This window comes from Leguminivora glycinivorella, chromosome 23, assembly GCF_023078275.1.
Source record: "Leguminivora glycinivorella isolate SPB_JAAS2020 chromosome 23, LegGlyc_1.1, whole genome shotgun sequence".
Classification (NCBI taxonomy): domain Eukaryota; kingdom Metazoa; phylum Arthropoda; class Insecta; order Lepidoptera; family Tortricidae; genus Leguminivora; species Leguminivora glycinivorella.
The window spans coordinates 223,520-246,857 of NC_062993.1; the positions used below are offsets into that span (position 1 = coordinate 223,520).

General features: G+C 38.8%; 1 protein-coding gene across 2 annotated transcripts in view; it reads left to right on the plus strand.

Annotated features, from left to right (window-relative positions):
• LOC125238325 (G protein-coupled receptor kinase 2) overlaps nt 1-23,338 on the plus strand; it is a 129,708-nt gene that overhangs the window by 27,303 nt on the left and 79,067 nt on the right. For both annotated transcript variants that reach the window (XM_048145629.1, XM_048145628.1), the window contains exon 2: nt 10,040-10,135. In XM_048145629.1, coding sequence (XP_048001586.1) covers nt 10,040-10,135 — 96 coding nt within the window. The remainder of the gene's footprint in view (nt 1-10,039; nt 10,136-23,338) is intronic.

A 23,338-nucleotide genomic window follows, 5' to 3' on the forward strand; every position in this document is an offset into this window, starting at 1 on the left:
CTAAATTGAAGACTTTCTCTGAATATACAGCGAAAATGCTCACAGTAAGTCCCGTTTGTAACTTTTATTCCGAAATCCGACAAAACATTAAGATCCCTTCACCAAAAACTCTACAAGCTACTCTTGAAATGAGGCCAAAGGCTTACTAAAGTAGTCCCGAACTTTGAGTTATATGTATGATATTTCTAATTTCCAATAAAAGCAAAATCCTACTTTAACTAGAAAAGAAAATGACAACGTAACATAACGATGGTAAATGTTGATAAAACTGTAGTAGACCTAGTAGTACAATAATAGGGAAAGTGCTACAAATATTCCATCTATGATACGTTATAGGGTGAAGTGGCTTTAATCTTCCGCCCAACCCACGGCGATAAAAGCCAATTTCGGAAGTACCTTTACGTGTCCTCTTTAATCTCCAATTATTTTAACAGGCTGGATGTAATTTTGTTAAGTTTGAAAGGATAGATAGGATAACAATTCGATCGCGAAGTTCCGTGAATTCTCAATTTAATCAAATTGAGAAAGCCTTAAAAATATTTGCCCGTTCGAACACAACTGATTTAGCACAACTATTATGGGTATCAGGCCCATCGAACAAAGTATACTGCCATCAAAGTCATATTTGATCCTGTAAGTTATGTTCGATAATTCAACTAGTTATCAATCTGGAATTGTTTGAATTGTCCTGCCTTTCATTGCCCTCGATTGCGAGGTCAAAGATGCACAAGACGAAGAAGTTCTCGAAGCTCGTGCATGTAAATGAAATGTCGGACGGGACGCAACACAAAATGATGACGCTGACGTTGTAGTATGAATGTCCCTGCATCAGAGTGCAGAGTTGGAGACCTACTGTGTCTGAGTTAGTAGCCAGCTCTCAACGCGCTCACATATTTGCAGAGCGGTTGAGCTGGAGTTAACAGCCACATTCTGCTGGAATGGCGCCGTTTGCTGCGAGAGGCGTAAAGCTTGTCGTTTACGATGCAACTCCCTTTTTGCCCACTTTATAGGGTGTTAACCGAACCTGAATGCTAAGTGCTTTTGTTTTCATATTTGTGACATGTTTCAAGAAAATAGGGGGTTTAAGATGACATTTTAACAACCCTTGTTAATAAGCTAAACGGCTCGAAATAGAAAATAAATCATGTTATTCATGTAGGTGTCGAAATACCTACTGACTTCGCCGCACCCGTCATACCGATACACTTTATTTGCATTTGTCGATGTACTTACTGCTGTCATATTCGCTATAAAAGGAGTTCAAACAAGTTTGTCGCGAGAATTACAGGTACATAAGTACATATATAAATCAACCGCTTTTATAAAAAAAAGCCATAGAGGTGAATCACCTTCAATTCAGTTAAATAATAGGTTGTAACCACCACTTCAACGAAAAAATGGGGCAACTAAATGTAAAACATACAAGGGTCTCCTTTGTGTAGCCATTAGGGGTCAAATATGTTTGATCTCGGTTTACCTTTATTCCGGCATTATTTCCGGCCGGCGGCCCGGCGAGAGCGGCCGCATGTTTGTGTACTCGGCGGCTTTGCCTGTTTACTTTCGCTTTCGTTCCGACTGTTCCGAGTCCGAGCCTCGGCCGAGTGCTAAAGATGACAAAACGTACGAGTGTTACGGTTTGGTGTTCGATTCACTACATTATTCTTGGAATCTCTCTTGAACATCTTCCTCGCGCTTGCTCCGGCTTTTCGATTTTCAAGGAAGCTTGAACCAGGGACCGGACAACCCCTTCCGCGCTACAAGCCTTTCATTTCTTTCTTGTGATGTGGGTACTCAGACAACGATATATACTCGTATACAAGTATAATAATACTCATATACAAGTACGTATATACATAGAAAATATCCATGACTCAGGAACAAATATATATGTGCTCATCACACAAATAAATGCCCTTACCGGGATTCGAACCCGGGACGGCCGGGACCGCAGCTTAGCAGGCAGGGTCACTACGCGCTAGGTCAGATCGGTCCGGTCATGTTAGTTTGTCTTGAGTAATCGCTAGCCGAATAGGAAAGCGGCCGCACATGTCCGTCATAACGAACCGAACACGACACGAGTCTAATCCCCGCCCACACCGAGACCGAGTTACATCTCCGACTAGCAATTTTATAACTGCCAAACATGTAAACGGAGTAGGTATAGAGTAAGTACTTAACGTATTGTAAAACGTCAAAATCTTATGGTAGAGGCTCTAGCGTTAAGTCAACTTGCGACTTGTCTGACGCGCGATGTTTTCCATCAGACATCATGAATATGACGTTATTCACCTGTGTCTTTGGTATTAGCAAATAACATATTAATAACATTATTTCATCGGAGGATTACAGTTACCTAATACGAAAAGAACCCAATAATCCCAAAACAAAACCTTGACGCATTCATTAGAATTAATTATGGGCTCGGGCACCATATGTTGGTGGCAAACATTCCGACAATGCATTCCAAAAGTGGCACTACCTATGGATGTAGGCATGAATGTCATTAAGCGGAACTGGCTCTAGCCCAGCCTGAGACTGGGTCCTACAGGATAAACCCTGGGCAGACCAAAACGGAAATGCTGCATGACATTGATACATTTTGTAAAGAGTGGCGGGAGTGTGCCATTGTGCATTGATACGACCAAAGACCTATATAACTTCGTATAGACAGATAAAGTCTAAGAAAAAAACGTACCCCAAAACCATACAGAAAAAGGTACGGTGAGCTAGAAGGCGAAACACCTTTGGGGTACGCTCGGCTAGATGGCGCTAATATTAATATTTGTCATTTTAAAACATATCGAGCTAAGAATATGGGACAAATTGTCAAAAATGAGGTTCAAAAGTTTTAAGCCTGTGTCGAGAGATGGCAGTCTATGCACTGTGATTACACATTTTACTTTGACAGTAACTCTCTTTAATACTGTATCCTCTTTGATACGACCAAATAGTGGGAAAGAGGGTAGGCAAAAGCCCAGCAGTGGGGCATTATTACAAGCTAGAAATTGAGGTTAGGAAATTATATCCCTCTTTAAAAAACCGGCCAAGAGCGTGTCGGGCCACGCTCAGTGTAGGGATCCGTAGTTTCCCGTATTTTTCTCAAAAACTACTGAACCTATCAAGTTTAAAATAATTTTCCTAGAAAGTCTTTATAAAGTTCTACTTTTGTGATTTTTTTTTATATTTTTTAAACATAGGGTTTATACTTAAACTTGCAGTGCGCCGCATACGGTTGGCCAAAGTGAGGAAGTCGTTTATAGGCCAATCGATACATTATTACAATAAGATACCTAGTCACATTACAGACTTACCAGACAAAACTTTCAAAACAGTTGTAAAAGCACGATTAACTGAAAGATCTTACTATAATGTGTCAGACTATTTGAAGGACAAACTTGTTTGGGTGAATTGCAAAATTGTAACTTTAGAATAAATAGGCATTAGTGTCCATACTAATATTATAAATGCGAAAGTAACTCTGTCTGTCTGTCTGTCTGTCTGTCTGTCTGTCTGTCTGTCTGTCTGTCTGTCTGTTACGCTTTCCCGCTTAAACCACGCAGCCGATTTTGATGAAATTTGGAACAGACAATCTTTAGACCCTGAGACAGAACATAGGCTACTTTTTATTTCGAAAAAAAGGGATGAAGGGGTTGAAAAAGAGGTTGAAAGTTTGTATGGGATTTCTTAATTTTAAAAGATAAAACCATGAAACTTTATATTTTAGCACTTGATAAGAAATCATTAAACATAAATTTAACATGTATGTGAATACAGGTCGAACGCGATTAATTAACATTATTTTTACCTTTAAAATAAACATGGTGGGAAATAAACATTAACTAAAAGCGGGTAGATTATATTTATTTGTCTACCCCGAACATTTATATAAATTAATATCGGGTAGTTTTGTGTTGTTTACATCTCCGGTGACATTTTGCTGGGACGTCAGTCTTCCGCGACCACGGCCAGTGCAACCTGGCCGAAACGTTGGGGAAAAAGGTAAAAATAATATTAATTAATCGCGTTCGACCTGTATGTGACTTTAAATATGTTACAAAGCGCGAGAACTTAGTGTTATATCATTAAACATCTTGATAAGGGATAAGGATAGCGATAGGAACAGGGATAGGGATAGCGATAGGGATAGGGATAGCGATAGGGATAGCGATAGGGATAGCGATAGGGATAGCGATAGGGATAGCGATAGGGATAGCGATAGGGATAGCGATAGGGATAGCGATAGCGATAGCTATAGCGATAGCGATAGCTATAGCGATAGCGATAGCGATAGCGATATCGTTAGCGTTAGCGATAGCGATAGCGTTAGCGTTAGCGATAGCGTTAGCAATAGCGATAGCGATAGCGATTGCGATAGGGATAGGGATACGGATACGGAACGGATAATATGGGTATCGTTAGAGGGATACGGATAATCGGTCGGCGGTCTCTTACAATCAATGTGCTCTAAGACGATCATTGTTTGCTTGCTTGAAGATTACGTTTGCGATAAGTATAAGCAAAATGTAAAAAATTGTAAGGGATAATAGAAAAAAGTACTTTTTACCCACCGATCATAGTGTCGAAATACGGGCTATGTGGGATGTTTATAAAGGTTTCCCCAGCGTATATAGAATTACCTACGCCGTGGTCGATGTGTAATATTTCTACGATCATTGCAAGCAAAAGTATTATGTGCAATCGAAATAATCGCAGATAAACCTAAGGATCCAAATGAAAATCTTAATGAATACTTTTATTACGCGGGCGAAGCCGCGGGTAAAAGCTAGTGTGACTATAAATAGAAGCACTAAGCTTTTTTTTTTTTACGAAAAAGCTAGAATGCGACGATTTTGATACTTTTAGGGTTCCGTAGTCAACTAGGAACCCATAAAGTTTCGCCATGTCTGTCTGTCTGTCCGTCCGTCCGTCCGTCCGCGGATAATCTCAGTAACCGTAAGCACTAGAAAGCTGAAATTTGGTACCAATATGTAAATCAATTACGCCAACAAAGTGCAAAAATAAAAAATAGAAAAAAATGTTTTATTACGGTTCCCCCTACATGTAAAGTGGGGGCTGATATTTTTTTCCATTCCAACCCCAACGTGTGATATATTGTTGGATAGGTATTTAAAAATGAATAAGGGTTTACTAAGATCGTTTTTTGATAATATTAATATTTTCGGAAATAATCGCTCCTAAAGGAAAAAAAAGTGCGTCCCCCCCCTCTAACTTATATTTATATTTTATATTTATTTATAATAAGTGTAGTAGTTATTAGTTATTAGTAAGTAATAACAGTTGTTTTAGTTGTATGGAAAAACCTGACGGACATAAGTGTATCTTGCATACCTATATGGGAAATAAATAAATATAAAATATAAATATAAGTTAGAGGGGGGGGACGCACTTTTTTTTCCTTTAGGAGCGATTATTTCCGAAAATATTAATATTATCAAAAAACGATCTTAGTAAACCCTTATTCATTTTTAAATACCTATCCAACAATATATCACACGTTGGGGTTGGAATGGAAAAAAATATCAGCCCCCACTTTACATGTAGGGGGAACCGTAATAAAACATTTTTTTCTATTTTTTATTTTTGCACTTTGTTGGCGTAATTGATTTACATATTGGTACCAAATTTCAGCTTTCTAGTGCTTACGGTTACTGAGATTATCCGCGGACGGACGGACGGACGGACAGACAGACAGACATGGCGAAACTTTATGGGTTCCTAGTTGACTACGGAACCCTAAAAGTATCAAAATCGTCGCATTCTAGCTTTTTCGTAAAAAAAAAAAAGCTTAGTGCTTCTATTTATAGTCACACTAGCTTTTACCCGCGGCTTCGCCCGCGTAATAAAAGTATTCATTAAGATTTTCATTTGGATCCTTAGGTTTATCTGCGATTATTTCGATTGCACATAATACTTTTGCTTGCAATGATCGTAGAAATATTACACATCGACCACGGCGTAGGTAATTCTATATACGCTGGGGAAACCTTTATAAACATCCCACATAGCCCGTATTTCGACACTATGATCGGTGGGTAAAAAGTACTTTTTTCTATTATCCCTTACAATTTTTTACATTTTGCTTATACTTATCGCAAACGTAATCTTCAAGCAAGCAAACAATGATCGTCTTAGAGCACATTGATTGTAAGAGACCGCCGACCGATTATCCGTATCCCTATCCCTATCGCAATCGCTATCGCTATCGCTATTGCTAACGCTATCGCTAACGCTAACGCTATCGCTATCGCTAACGCTAACGATATCGCTATCGCTATCGCTATAGCTATCGCTATCGCTATCGCTATAGCTATCGCTATCGCTATCCCTATCGCTATCCCTATCGCTATCCCTATCGCTATCCCTATCGCTATCCCTATCGCTATCCCTATCGCTATCCCTATCGCTATCCCTATCCCTGTTCCTATCGCTATCCTTATCCCTTATCAAGATGTTTAATGATATAACACTAAGTTCTCGCGCTTTGTAACATATTTAAAGTCACATACAGGTCGAACGCGATTAATTAATATTATTTTTACCTTTTTCCCCAACGTTTCGGCCAGGTTGCACTGGCCGTGGTCGCGGAAGACTGACGTCCCAGCAAAATGTCACCGGAGATGTAAACAACACAAAAATACCCGATATTAATTTATATAAATGTTCGGGGTAGACAAATAAATATAATCTACCCGCTTTTAGTTAATGTTTATTTCCCACCATGTTTATTTTAAAGGTAAAAATAATGTTAATTAATCGCGTTCGACCTGTATTCACATACATGTTAAATTTATGTTTAATGATTTCTTATCAAGTGCTAAAATATAAAGTTTCATGGTTTTATCTTTTAAAATTAAGAAATCCCATACAAACTTTCAACCTCTTTTTCAACCCCTTCATCCCTTTTTTTCGAAATAAAAAGTAGCCTATGTTCTGTCTCAGGGTCTAAAGATTGTCTGTTCCAAATTTCATCAAAATCGGCTGCGTGGTTTAAGCGGGAAAGCGTAACAGACAGACAGACAGACAGACAGACAGACAGACAGACAGACAGACAGACAGACAGAGTTACTTTCGCATTTATAATATTAGTATGGATGGATTAGTCACTGACAGTTGCTTACAGTAGCAAATATAATTTTATTAAACCTCTAGATTATAAATGATAGCAATAGCCGCCGCATAATCGTTAAAGGAGCCGACTCGATAATGAATGACTCGCAGAGCGTCTTCATTTGCATTCAACCAGCTGGCAGGAGCAGGAGCAGGAGTGGCAGCGGCAGGTTATCGCCGGGTTCGGACTGTAATTAAAAGATGTCTTATGCCACGGTGATTATAATAAGGGCATGGTAAATAAAGAGGTACAGTCGTTATTAAAATATGGTGATTATTAAAATAAGTAAAAAGAGCAGTGCTTAAATTTATAATTTCTTAATCCTCTACCATAAATTTAAACGTTTTAGAATACATTATTACTCTATAAGCGATAAACGTCATGGAAAATGATGTTCATTGTATGGAGTAATGAACAGCAACGATAACGAACGGTTACGTGGTAAAACTAAAAAAATACATAATTATCTACGATTGACGTTTATGCTGCCGGTGCCGAGAAATGGTAAACGCACTAGAGGTTCTGCTTTCAAAAATAGTAGGATCGGGTGAGCCCTTTGCCCAGCTCGTAATATATCGTCGCCGTTGTGCCAATCAGCTGCGACTGCGAAGTTAACCTACTAAGGTACATTACGATTCAAGTGCGGTAAAAAGGAAGTTCGATTCGAAACAAGTGGCGATAAATTAAAACATGAGCCAAGGGAGAGGCACGACGCTTTCAGTACAGATGGTATTCTGCTGAAGTTTCAAAAAGTACCATCTATACTGAAATTATAATTTGATTGCGCGCGGCGCGGTTTCACAGTTTGGTAGCGTGAATGGTGATTGTTTCAGAGGTGGGATTACGTCCGCCTGCTCCCGCGGGATCCTAATCAAATAAGGACCCAATAATCCCTAACACGGTTACCGGCCTGTTCCCTGTACGCCGAGAGCTGGCGACGGAAAAAGATTTTACTTTTAGAGCGAATTGGTTCTTGGTGGTGCAGGTTAAAGTGAATGTCAGTAACGATTAACGATAGCTAAATATGATCTAAAAATACTGTGGCCACTTAAATAATTTAAAGCAGAATGATTTGAGGCATCGTTGAAGCGCTGCTCAGAAGTTTCAAATTCAGTCCAATTCGCGCAAGATCAAACGATAAAAATTAAAACCATAATTATTTTTTTGTGCACGTAATTTTCTTGTTACTTACCTTAACTACCATACGTTGCGTGCGGTGCGAGCTATGCGTTTTTTGAGGTTCTCAACAGATTGGTTTCCAAGCATCTAGGCACATAAGTATCTGATGGGAACGCAGTTAGCTGTGCATCACTGGTTCCCAAATTGCTGAAAACGGGGGAATCTGTATTTTTCCGGGGCTATCTCTTGGTCTATTAACCCGGGAAAACTAAACTTACCTATCCCTGTCACTCTTACGAGTAAACGAGGTTTGTTTGAGTGAGGGAAGACACATTTGTCGGGTGTAAAGACCATTAGTTCGCTTTTATCGGTTGGTTTCAGATTTAGGGTGATTTTATATAGTTTAGCGGAAAACAGTCTATACTTGGTCAAAATGGAAGGCTTTAGGAAGGCATCTTTTGTTTCTGATTTAAGACGAATGTTGCCAGTTGAACGTAGCTTGATCTGACTTTAATCAAAAACTGTAGCACATTGCTTCAGACATTTAAATACCCTGCTGAAAGACATTACGATAATTTGTAGCCGAAACCGCAACGAAACGAACCCTCAACGTAATGAGAACGACAGCAGAATGAGCAAAACGCAACACTCGCAGAATTAGCATGCCCGGCCCGGGGAGACCGCGGAGCGGGACGCGACCCAAACTAAAGGGGCCCACTCACTATCAGCCCGACAGACGGCAGGGGCTTGTCAGTTCTTCGGCTCTGTCACTTTTTATTTTTATCAGTGGGCCTCTTGAAGCGTTATCCAGTTACCGGCTACACGCACAAAAGGAAGACTGCATAAATGTCAAAAAGAGGGGTGGAAGGAGCTTTTAAGTCTGACCGCTGAGTGTAAGTGTCTAGCTAGAGTACCACCGTAGCTTTTGAACTGGTTTCCTAGCGATTAAACAATTTTTCCAGTTACAAATGGTTTAGTTTTAAATGTCTGGTTACTTTTATTTGCGTCTATTTTTATCCTACAACGACGCGAAAGAGGGTAATGTGTTTATCAGACCTTTAATGAGTATTGTCATCGTTAGTAACCAGTTTCTATGGCAGCTAATGAGTTCAGAAATAGTTGAACTAATAGCCTTGTATTATGCACTTGTAATGTTATCTTGGATAACGAAGCGATAATATACGAGACAGAGAGTTTGATACAGATTACTTGATTGTTCATACGAATACACACATCATCATTCTCATTGAGAAAGCATATAAGTATGTGCTTGTCGGTTTATAAATACCTAAATAATAATACAGCGAATTTTAATTGGCAAAGTATGTACGTGTAGTGTACCTAGGAAATATTTTAGAAATCAGTAAATTTATAGAAAGGAGGAAAATATGTCTAGCCAAGACAGCAATCGTTCGTTGACGGTCCGTAGCTTATCGTAGTTTTATCTTTCTATCGCTCTTCGATATTGGCGCGACCCGCTGCTGTATGCCAATTGCCAGCGTTTTCGTAGCATTACTCCGTAGAAGACTAGCGTTTTCTTGCTTTCCGGCCACTTAGCGCGGGAATTTGATATCCGCGAAAAAGTGATTATTGTGACATTTGACCTCAAATAACTTCCAACTCTCATACTTTATATGTCTGTGTGTTATTATTTCCACATTCATTCTCAATATGTTTCTTGTCATTTTTACAACACCATATGGCATATTTAATGAATGTGTGTGTTTTCAGCTTATTATACTCTCCACAGAGTTATGTTGAGGTGTTTAACCGGGTGCGTGTTTGTTGCAGGTGGCTCCGATAGCAACAAGGGCAAGAGCAAGAAGTGGCGCAAGATCCTCCAGTTCCCTCACATATCACAATGCTTAGATATAAAAACAAAAATAGGTAAGTCCTACATATATTATATTACTCTTACCCTCTTACCTATATAACTAACTAGTTAATAGGTCTTTGTATATACGAGGGCTGCTACTCGTATGACAGATGATCGTATGAGAAGCAGCATCCGAACGACACTTGCGGTCATGGTTGTATAGACCAATGTGAGAGAGGATCCCGCGTCCACACAGACGGCGGGTGTATGCTCCCCAGGTGGGCGGGGGTTGAAGGCCTGCGTCACAAGCCTCATGCGTTTCTCTTTCAAAGAAGATAACCATCTGGCATTGTCGTCAGGTATTGACCGTCATGGACTTAAACTTTAATATTGGCGGCCTAATGGGCATCACAGATGAGACAAAAATGTGATGACGACTGCCACGGACGGGAGCACAAAACCATGACGAGTTGATGAGTGCCGGAAAACACCGCAGGCCTTTGCCCAGCAGTGGAATGGAACACAACATAGGTTATTTTAAATAAAGTTTAATTTTCACCGTATGCTAATGAATATGCTGTATGTTTTAGATCTTACGTCTTGGGTTTCTAGAACTGGAGTTGTAGATAAATAAAATGGTTTGGGTGCAGTGCCTCCGTACTGCATTGCATAACACTGACGTAACTCGCAGACGCTATTTCAGGTTTATATTTTAGCATGGACATTGAACAGTGGGGAGCGGGGACTTGGTGGGGACACAACACAAATTACATAATTGTCCTGTATGTATCCTTAACTATTTATAACCTGCTATTCCTCATCTGTCGGACTTTTTCCTGGATTAAGATAAATTATTTCGTCTCATAATCAAGCGGAGGGTTGTTTTTTCTGTGAGTATGTTTTCTTAACAGAGTGCCTAGGTAATTATATCAGAGACCGTCATCTGGCAATTGCCTGTATTTGCATGTAAATATAGAATTAACCAATCACGCAAGGTTAATATACCATTAAGTGTTTACATCTAAACTTGGGGTCAGATGAGGTCAACCGTCGCACTCAATAACTTTAATAATTTACGCGTCAATGACCGAATTCATTTTCGAATACCACCATCAACTAACATTCATTAAAATTGGGTAAAGGCACTGATAACAAAATAATGATATTCATTAATTCATACACATTTGTCAAATAATTAGGTCAGTAATTACCACAAATGGGGATTTACCTCTTGTTTTTATTAAAAAATAGTATTACCAACATTAAAACGCAACACAAAACACTCAGTTAAAAATATTATTTTTTAAATTGTACTAACTAAACTAATGGATCTTTACCATTTGCCTAAACCGAGAGCTGGCAGAATTTTGGAGTAGGTTCGTAAAGTAAGCTGAAAATTTGTCAGATATCAAATGTGGCACTTGTGGCAGCCAGCAGGCGGGGCTAAATCAAACCATATGTGAAATGAAATGAAATGAAATATGAAATGAAATGAAATGAAATATTTATTTTTTCCAAGTAGGCATATTACAATGCGCTTATGAACGTCAAATAAAACTACGCCGGCTCTAACCCTACGCCTCAGCCTCGAGAAGATTTCAGTCCCCCCTCAGTTGGAGGAGGGTATCCACTATGGGACCGGCAAGAAACTCGGCGGGCCACTTCTTTTCAAAACATTACATCTTATAATTAACATGCATTAAAAAAACAAGATACAATTTAATAAGCAAAAGTATTCATAAAAAAATATATTATTAACACAAGAAATTATACAAAGTACAAAGCTATTATGATTATTAATAAGAGATGTTAGAGATGTATAGAGTCTCTAAGTGTTAAAGGGCAACTATTTAAATGAGCACCAAAAAAAGTTTTGGTACCCCAACCATTGCGACCTAAAAAAGTAGTTGAGCACCAAAATAATGTTACTTAAAATTATACAACTGCCACCAGTTTTAGTAAACCGTTTACATTAAATAGTAAAGTAGCACCAAAAATAGTAAATGAGCACCAGATTTTGAGCCCCAAATTAATGCACTTTTGTAACCTAAATAAATAATGGATTACCAAAAAATATGCACATAGGTATATTACCAAATATAATAACACCAAATTTAGTAGCTCCTCACGATAAACCCCCTGCACACCTCACCTCATGCACAGCGCTTTTGACCAGTCTCATGAGACAGCGAAGCGATCCATAAACAGACGAACTGCTCCTAAAAAGTGGGTTAGGTTAGGTTAGAACTGCGACCAGCATACAAACGAACTGCTACCAAAAAGTGGGTTAGGTTAGGTTAGAACTGCGACCCCTACACAGACGAACTGCTACTAAAAAGTGGGTTAGGTTAGAACTACGACCTCTACACAGACGAACTGCTACCAAAAAGTGGGTTAGGTTAGAACTGCGACCCCTACACAGACGAACTGCTACCAAAAAGTGGGTTAGGTTAGATTAGAACTGCGATCCATACACAGACGAACTGCTACCAAAAACTGGGTTAGGTTAGGTTAGAACTGTGACCCACACACAGACGGACTGCTACCAAAAAGTCGGTTAGGTTAGGTTAGAACTGCGACCCCTATACAGACGAACTGCTACCAAAAACTGGGTAAGGTTAGGTCAGAACTGCGACCCCTACACAGACGAACTGCAACAAAAAGTGGGTTAGGTTAGAACTGCAACAAAAAGTGGGTTAGGTTAGGTTAGAACTGCGGCCCCCACACAGACGAACTGCTACCAAAAAGTGGGTTAGGTTAGGTTAGAACTGCGACCCCTACACAGACGAACTGCTACCAAAAACTGGGTTGGGTTAGGTTAGAACTGCGACCCCTACACAGACGAACTGCTACCAAAAAGTGGGTTAGGTTAGGTTAGAACTGCGACCCCCACACTGACGAACTGCTACCAAAAAGTGGGTTAGGTTTAGGTTAGGTTAGAACTGCGACCCCTACTCATACGAACTGCTACCAGAAACTGGGTTAGGTTAGGTTAGAACTGCGACCCCTACACAGACGAACTGCTACCAAAAAGTGGGTTAGGTTAGAACTGCGACCCCCACACAGACGAACTGCTACCAAAAAGTAGGTTAGGTTAGGTTTGAACTGCGACCCATACACAGACGAACTGCTACCAAAAAGTGGGTTAGGTTAGTTTAGAACTGCGACCCGTATACAGACGAACTGCTACAATAAGTGGGATTGGTTAGGTTAGAACTGCGACCCCCCCACACAGACTACTTTTAGGCCAATAGTATTTGAGTATCATTTTGTAATAAAATGCGGTAACAACATTGGTGCTCATTAATTATTTTTGGGTTGACAACGATTATTTTGGGTGTTATGTACTTTAATAGCACGGCAAAATCTTACAATTTTGGTTTCCATTTACATTAAAATGGTGTTTTAATGTTGGTGATCATTTTACAATTTTTGGGTAATTAGTTATTATTTCTTTAACAAAAGTTACAATATTTGGTTATCATTTTTCATTAAATTTGTACACTGATTTTGGTGCTCATTTACTAAAATTGGTGCTAGAATGGATTTTATTTGGTGTGAAATGTTACTAAATTAGGTGCTCAGTTAAACATAAGCCGTGTTAAAGTACATCTAAAAAAATTATACATGAAGAAAAAAACATTTTAACTATTTTTTGATGCCCCGATTGCGACGCAACTAACTAGTGTGTTTGTTGTGAAAATTTACAGCTATTTAACAACGGACAACTTGACAATAGCACAGTTTAGCGAGGACGCAGCGCTGGCCTGCGCGTGCGCGGTTAACCACAGCGCATCATCTACTTATGAATAACTATGTATTTATTTACAGTATTTATGAATGGCCCACGAGCTATCATGTCATCTCACGATGCACAAGGGCGACGTGACAATTTTCTGTTTTCTGTGCGAGTGGCGATACGATGGTCCTAATGAAAATCTACATATTTTGTCTCTTTGGAAACTGTTCAAGACTATCATGTGAATTTCCTTCTACTGTAAGTTTACTTGTAAAATGACAAATCGTGTATCTCATTTCAAAGTAACAAGGTCTATCTCAGCTCAGTTATCAATAGCACACGCCACGCCGAGGTTGGTTAGTCCCAGGGGATACTCCGGATATAAGCGAAGGTCGAATGGCAAGGACCAGTTTGCTACCAGCCACCGGTTCATTGAGCAATATACTCAAGTATCAGGAGTCCCTTTATTTTCTTGTATGATGTTTAGCGTTTTATGAATATTGAGTTGGCCTTGTATCTTGTGATCGTGACCTAACGTGGGTATATCGCGAAAATATAAATTGTTTGTACCTACATATATATATTATACTTATCTACTCACAAATTCGAGTCAAGTCTACTACGATCGAGCACCATCTACTTAAAATAACTTTAATACACAAACTTGAACGAGACAAAGTGGGGGTGTGTCATATGATACAAATCCAGCACGCCACGGCCACGTATAAGTAGAGTTAGCTTGGTCCGGTTGATATTAAGGGAATTAGTAGTATTAGTAGGATTGAGTCTTGTTCGCGTCGCGCCCGCGCAGGAAATCACTACTTGTTGACCCGCACTAATAAAACTTGGGCGTTGGGCGCATGCGTGCATGCTGCATGCTCAGGGCTGCCCTACACTTCTGTACAGGGCACCTAGCCAAGAGAATTCGCTACGTGCAGAAATAGCTTTGATACACTACGGAGAGTCAGCGATTGTATTCTTGGCTACAGGCTACAGGGCCTAGGCGCCTATTTCACCACTCCGGCAACTGACATAATTCTGTCATGACCTCATGACTGATGACACTGACTATCCTCCACATGACGTGTCGATAAGGACAGTAGTTAGGTGAGTTAGTGTAGCTGTAGTATGTAGTATTTAGCTAGTAGCGCTTAGACCAACAATATACGAAGAATAGTTTATAATATTGTGAGATTTGTGAGCGCTCCTCAATCTCCCCATTTCTATGCTACTCAGAATGTATGCAGCCTTTTATAAAGTTTGAATGCAAGCAGCACGTACCTGAAATAAAACATAATTATATCGCTGCATTCGCTGCAAAGAGCCAATGCAATATGCGTTGTCCGTCGTTTTATTTTTATTTTAACGAGCTCGAAGTTCAAAGGTTTTACTTTTACGTGTCACAATAAAAAATGTCACCGTAAAAGATGGCGTAAAAAGTTGTTTATCTCCGACAGAGAGTTTCCCATACATTATCGCGGCGTTTTCCGCCGGCACTAGAAGCTCGGGACTCGGGAGTAATTCAATTGACAGAGACTTTTTAATTTTCCTTATCGGGAGCCCTGAGTTTATTGCGGGGTAGGGTTGCCAGAGACCGAGATGCGAGGAATTAGAGTTGCCATCTAAGGTAATTCGAAGAAAAGTGACAGGTACTCGATGTCATTTTTTAAAAACTCCGATTAACCCCTCGTATGCGGCCTTCCAGTGCCAATTTTGAACATTGAAAAAATTACCTTGACATTTTAACAATAGATTAAAATTGTCACGCACGGATCTGTGTCTTAAGGACCGGTGGCATCAAACCATCTATCACCGTTAAAGCGTTCGTTAAGTTTTATTATATGGGAAGTTCCATAGACGTCTGCTGCGTGACGATGATGCATCTGTCAAATGTGGTTGATGCAACTGGCCCTAAGTCTAAGCATACGAGGGGTTAAGCTAAGAAGCGAGCTGTTTAAGTCTGACCGTGGCTCGGTTGTACGTGGTCGGCTTCGTACCCTGGAGGTCGTAGGTTCGAATCCTACAAAATGTAACTTTTATTAGCGGTGCGTAGCTCAGAGCGTCTGCTTATTTGTTAGAATTATCACAGGTGTCGGGAGTTCGAATCCCGGCAAAAAAAAAGAGAGATGTTTGGCATGATAGCTTTAGCTGTAAATCCAGCTATAGGATAGATTGTATCGATCCTACCTAGCAGGTTATTATTGTGTCTGCCATACGTGTCGCGTGTCCTAAAACAAAGTCCCTAAGTATGATTTTCGTTCATTTGTTAGTATCGCATAAATTCACCGCGCGACCCCTCTGACGTCATCGGAGCAGCGTGTCTGCATCCTAATTACTCTGCGCGTGAGCATACTCACATATTTACATTTTACATATTTAAGGCCAAGTAAGAAGGCTTAGTTTAAGGTACCAACACCCGCTTGTAATTACCATCCTTGCGGTATTGAGCACAAGCATATGATTAGATAACTTTTACTTAAAAATAAATTAAAATTTTTATCCATACGAAATAATTCGGCCCTCAATGTGAAAACACACTCGCGTTAATAGCTCGTCGACAGTTGTTATCGACTGTTTTAGTGTCACCGTCTGCAGTACATTGCTGCGGGGAAAATATGAAGGGGTAAAAATTAAGAGTAACTCAAAAACACCTCTCAATTAATATTATAATAACACTAATGAATTATATGCCTGGTTTAATTTATCGCCCGTATTACGCTTACACGCTGTATAGGTATTTGCATCTTTTAGAAATGAACATAACTTTCAATTTCAATGCTTTATTGCAATTCATGTGTACACATAATGATCTTAGGCTAAGTATAATATAGTCTCAACATGAACCCTGAGAGGGCATAGCAACATAATTATATATATACACTAACTTAAATAAAAAACAAAAAAATACATTACATTACATAGAAATCAAATTATCATCAAATTACATTATTATTATTAGTTATTATCATTAAATTACATTACATTACAAGATAAGAATTGAAAGATGTCATAAAAGGTACCTATAAATATTGTATGTTCATCAATTAAGTTTCATGTGTCATAAATTCCTGGTAAGAATAAAATGTTTTACTAATTAACCACGATTTAAGTTGATTTCTAAATATATTGAATGTTTGGGCTTGTTTGATAGATTCGGGGATATTATTATATATTTTTATTGATTGGTAATAAGGTCCGTTTTTATATAAAGCTAATTTAGGTTCTGGAAGAACTAGAAGATTATTTCTACGCGCGCTTTTAACAAACTGAAAGTCAGTTATGTGTTTTCTCACAAATAGTCCGACCTCCAATATGTATATACACGGTAAGGTAAGAAGCTTGAGGTCTACAAAAAGTGGTCGACAGCTTTCTGGTTGACGGGTGTTAGCTATCACGCGAACGCATTTTTTTTGAGCTATAAATAGGTCTTCGGCGTCTGTGCTATTCCCCCATAAGATTACTCCGTACCGTAACCATGCATAAGCATAAGCATAATATGCCGAAAGTGCACATTTTACGTTTGTGTTTCTTTTCAATACACTCAATGCAAATATAAAACGTGATAATTTATTTCTAACTTCTTCAATGTGCGTTTTCCAATTTAAATTTGTGTCTATATTTAATCCTAATAGTTTAAAGGAGTTGACCTCTTCGATGCCAAGTTCGTTTATCATTTCCGACAAGTCTAAGGGATCTTTTTGATATGGATGAAACTGTATTAATTTTGTTTTTTTCATATTTAGCTCCAAACTGTGTTCATTTAACCAATTCGAAATGTCTGTTAAAGTTTTCTTGATATCGCTATGGAAATTATGATTTTTCGGACTTTTGAACAAGAGGGACACGTCATCCGCGAACATTATGCAAGTGTGTGATGTTATTTTGGGCAAATCGTTAATATACACTAAAAATAGGATACATCCCAAAACTGACCCCTGAGGTATCGAACAATTTATTATTAGGGTGTCTGATTGGACGTTTGAGACTTCACCTGTGTTTTTGTTATGATGTTGGATCTGTACGCATTGCGCCCTGTCTTTTAAATATGATTTTAACCATTTATGTGCATCGCCGCGAATGCCTATTCCATACAGTTTATTTAGTAAGATAGTATGTGAAATTTTGTCGTATGCTTTCGTCATATCCAACATTAAACCAATAGCGTGATGTTTGTCCCTGAGGTGATTTAGGATTTCATTTACGTATTTATATACTGCGAGCGTGGTGCAGTGTTTTTTTCGAAAACCATTTTGATTTACATCCAATAATTCAAATTTCTCTAAAAACTTGTAAATGCGATTTGCCATTGTTTTTTCGAAAAGTTTTGATATTACAGGTAGTAGGGCTATGGGGCGATATTGGCTTGAAATTTGTGGATCGTCTTTATTTTTTAGAATTGGCTTTATTATTGCAAATTTTAATTTATCTGGGAAAGTTGATTGCGTATAGGATTGGTTAATTAATTTGGTAATTATAGGTGACAGTTCAGTACTACAGTTTTTTATCAAGGCGGTGGGTATTTCGTCTATGCCGGCACTGTATTTGTTTGGTAGTTTCCTTATTATTGAGAGTACTTCGTTATCAGTTACGGGGCTCAGGAACATCGAGTTTATTGCAGGTTGCATAACCGGTCGGCCAGTTAATGGGTCGCCTTCCGTGGAAGATGATGCGCCCACGGTCGAAAAGTAATGATTAAATAGATTTGAGACTGATCGAGGGCATTCGGTAGTGGAATTGTGGTGTTTTAATATTATATTACAATGATTTGTTGTTTTTGACCCGATTATGTTGTTTACGATGCTCCACATACTTTTAGTTTTATTACTTGAACCAAGAATTTCACGGGCATAGTTTAGTTTTTTAGATGTTTTTATGGTTTTTTTAATATAGTTTTATATGTGCGATAGTGTTTTTTTAGTGTTTGGTCGTTAGACTGATTTACTAACATCTGTAGCAGTCTTTTGTGCCTACATGAACGCTGGAGACCGGTTGTGATCCAAGTTTTCCTGCTATGGCGTTTGATTTGGATTTTTTTTAAAGGTATGTACTTATTTAATAGTTCCTGCATTTTACTATCAAAACGATTATAGTTTTCATTTACTTTACAACAGTCTTTGACGATATTATTCCAATCCAGTTTTTTTAATGCGTCCCTAAAAAGTTCCATATTTTGAGGAGTAAACAACCTTCTTTTTATATACATGTTAGAACTTTCAGGAGTTTTACCCGCTAGGAATTCATGAATCACAGCCATATGGTCCGATATGCCTAGATCTTTCACAAAAGTGGTACTTTGTTTGTTATTCGTAAAAACTAAATCGATACATGTTGAGCTTGTACTAGTGACCCTAGTTGGTTCTGTAACTTTTTGATGTAGGTTATATTCTAACATTATGTTTAACAGCTTACGGTAATCATTTGAATTTTGAAAAACATCTAGATTAAAATCTCCGACAACAATGACATTTTTGTTTTTATTTGATTTAATTTTACACAATAGTTGGTTTAGAGCGTCAAAAAATATATGTATGTTGTTATTTACTCTGTATACTGTTATTAGCAAAATATTAGGGGACAATTCTATCGCACAACATTCCATAATGTTATCTATAGACAGTTCAGATATATCTTTCCTCTCGTTGTATGAAGTTCCTTGTTTGATGAGGATCGCCGTGCCGCCTCCTCTTCTCCCGGTCCTGTAGCTGGCCGCTCCGAAGACGTAGCCCTGAATTTGTATTATGTCTTTCTGGTGTGCAGCTATCCAGGTTTCCGTTAGGCATACAATCGGATACTTATATTCATGAAGCAAGCATTCAAGCAGTTCCGTTTTATTTTTTATACTTCGAATGTTTTGCACAAGTATACTCACATTATTCTGTATGGGTGTAGTCACGAAAGGAATTGTTATGTTCCTCTCGATTGTAAGAGTGGTCTTTGTGAGACGTATGCGACTCCAATTCGCTTTGAATGGAGGATCGATTTTGTTGATGTCTGGATGAGGAGTCGTTGCTTTCGCCACTAGTGTCTGAGACTAACGGCTGGCGGTTTGATGTAGATGGTGGTATGAACTCTTGTCCGTTCACATATAATATGTTGTTACGTATAACTGCGTGTTTCCCATTTCGTCGCGCCTGTAATAACAATTCTCTTTGCTGGCGTCTTTCTTGTAAAGCTTCGCGTTCTAGTACTTCTGAAATTGCATATCCGCTTTTATGAAAACAGTAACTATGCTCTAGTATGTGCTTAGTTAGCCTTTTGTTTGTTAGTTCTATAAGGATCGGCCGCCTTCGTGTTCCTTTTTTTCCTAAGCGGATAACCGAATCAACATAATTTGTGATATCAATGTTTAGAAAATCATAGAACATATTCGATATACGGTTTACCAATTCTGACTCACTCTCGGGGACGTTGTACTCGTGGAGGCCGTATAATACTATTTTTTTCTGATTATTTTGGTCGGTTGTTTTTGTATTTTGTGCGAGATTTTTTATTTCAATGAGTTCGCAGGTTAGTTTGTAGTGTTCTTGTTCTAGTTTCTCAATCTTGTTTGTAATACTAGTTATATCATTTTTCAGGACGGCCTGCTGAGATGTGATTACATTATTTTGCTGCAGAAAATCGTCCTTCAGCTCTTTTATAGTTGTACTCATTTCTGATAATATCATTTGTTTCATAGTTTTCATAATTATTGCGTTATTTTCCTGTAATTTTTGGCTGAGAAGTTTGCTAAATTGTTCAAGGCCAATTTCAATTTTCTGTTGTACTTGTGGCGTTTGTTTATGGGTAGAGTCTAGGTTTAGGGAGTAGTTAGTGTCACCTATTAAACTTCTATCTTCTTGGAACTGGTCGTCGACTGACATATCTGGATCATTAATTAATCTTTGTTCGTGTCTCTTACGGATAGGGGTTTCGTCATCTTTACGTCGAGAGGTAACATTTGTGCAACGGGGGCAAAGCCATGAGAGTTTTAATTTATGATCGTTTTCCCTTACATAGGCTGAAGTCATGCATAAGCACTTAAAGTGATAGGTATCGCTACATGCAACACACCGTAGTAGGTCCAAGGCGCTGGTTATTTGGGATGGGCATGCTTGGCAGTTCATTTTGTTTGCTCGCAAAAATAAATGTGTTATAATAAAAGTAAACTTTAAAACAAGCTAAGTCCGCAAACAAGCATTTGTTTATAGAGTAGGCCTATTTTCTTTTGTTTTACATTTGCCGACGGCAAGTTAGGTGCCGGAGGGGATGTTCGTTTCTGATTTGCGTAGAATATTTCGAAGTCCACAGAACGACAGCTGTCTCACTTGCTCCTTGCACTGTTAACTTGAAAATGCAATCGTCTATCTCATGCGAAGATCTGCACGGGTAGCATGGTCGCGCGATAGACGATAAAATATCAGGCCGTCCCTATCGCACTTACAAATAGTGCGATAGGGACGGCCTGCTATTTTATCGTCTATCGCGCGACCATGCTTCCCGTGCTGGTGCGTGTTAAATAGCGCGGCGTGCGATCGCTAGATGGCGTTGTTATTTGTGGGTTTATTTCTTGCAAACTTTGGTAATTTATATTAAATAAAAGGTCTTTTAATTTAATTTAAACGGAGTTCGGTATTGTTCTTGACCTTTTCATGACACACACTTTTACTATATTTGTCCTTTTGGCACTTTTCAACTGAGATGTCGAACACTTAAGTAACGGTTTCTTTCCACATAATATTTACATTTTTTCACTATTAACTTGATAGAAACGGATCACAAATAATGTCACATCTGGCACTAATAGTACTCAATCGATTTTAGACGTTGTTTAGCACTTTATTGTTAAGTAACTATTTTTAAATTCGTTAATATAGATCAGCTGATGTTAACGTGAGCTTACTAGCGCCCTCTCTCCAATAACAATCTGCCGCCGCGCCGTACGAGGCATCACTTATTCAACCTCCGCCCGGAGCCCGGAGTGACGAGTTCCCAGATCATGCGGGTGACGCGGAGTGTTGTGTGTTGTGACGTCACACGGGCACGGGGGCAGCACCAGAGCCTTGACTCCTTGTTGTAACTACAGGCGTTACAACAAGGAACATGCTAGAGATGGGCCGAATATGGACTTTACCGAATACGAATAATCGGCCGAACATTCGATTCAGCTCTTACCGAACCGAACATTCGGCCGAATATTCGGTTACGCCATATTTGTAAAGCGAATGTTAAGATTAAAACTATGTTATGATTGATAATGGTTATACATACTACAAGTATGTTCTTATAATTTAGTGGATAACTAAAACTTAGTTAAAACAACTCTGAACTCTTCTCAACTCTTAAACTACGGTTTTTTAACTTTATTACAAAACAATGTTTATATTTTGACGCATTTTTAGTAGTTCCTTAGAAAGCTACTAAAACAGAAGCTTATTATCCAATGGAATACGTAAGATCTTCATTAGTTATTTACTTTGTTTATTCGGTAAATATTCGGCAATGCAACCGAATTATTCGGCCGAATACGAACATTGAAAAACTTGCCGAATATGCCGAATACCGAATATTTACCGAATATTCGGCCCATCTCTAGAACATACTGTACCACAGTTTCTGTTCACCTATTGCATGAAACTGGAGGGCGATTTTTGAATCTCGCACACGGGATTTTGTCACTAAAATAGAGGATAAAAATCTCTAGAATCTCAGAATCTTTGTTTGTTTAACTTTGCATGTAAGGAATAAAAGTCAGACAGCCCTCAGCAGGTCTAAGTTTAGCAGTTTAAGGAGGGGCAGCATACAGAGTTATACTTGTGTGATAGGAAATGTCTCATATATGTGTAGTGTAGGTATTCCCGTCCCGTTGCACGTTGCTCAGGGCTCTCAAGGCAATCTAAGAAATCTCGATGTACGGGCCTTACTTTATTTTAAATAAACGACTGATGGATCCTGTCATTCATTCACATCACAGTGACGCGCTGTAAAATCGAACATGCAAAGGCATGGCTACACGAACGAAGGCAAGCGTCGTCGTGGATGAATCGATCTGAAAATATTTTCAAATGTGTGTACATTTTCTGTCAATGGCATATCGTGAAAAACGAGTCAAGATCAGACGATTGACGCAAAGGCGTGACGTCACAGAGAAGCTATTAACAGTGCCTTGACTTGTAACGGCGTAATGTAGTCGGCGTCCGTGACTACTGAGTGCTCATGTATGACGTATGCAGATTGTGTTATCTTTATACACGTAGTGCTGTTGTGAGCCTTTGGTTCTGTGGTATACGGGATTTAGATTATTAAAGTAAAATATATCTGATTCTCTAGTTAGATTTCTTCTGCCTCTCCTATATTTTCTCTGGATGGGACAACATACAATCTTCGAAGACTGCAAAAAATACACGAAATTGTTTGTAGAGTCATAAGGCCGTGTTACATTACATAATTTATATTTTTAGGGCTTTCGAAGATTACCATAATTGCCGTGGGCTATTTCACCACAGTGACATTGACACTGATAATTCTGTGCCTATTTCTGGGTTGATAAGTAACATTG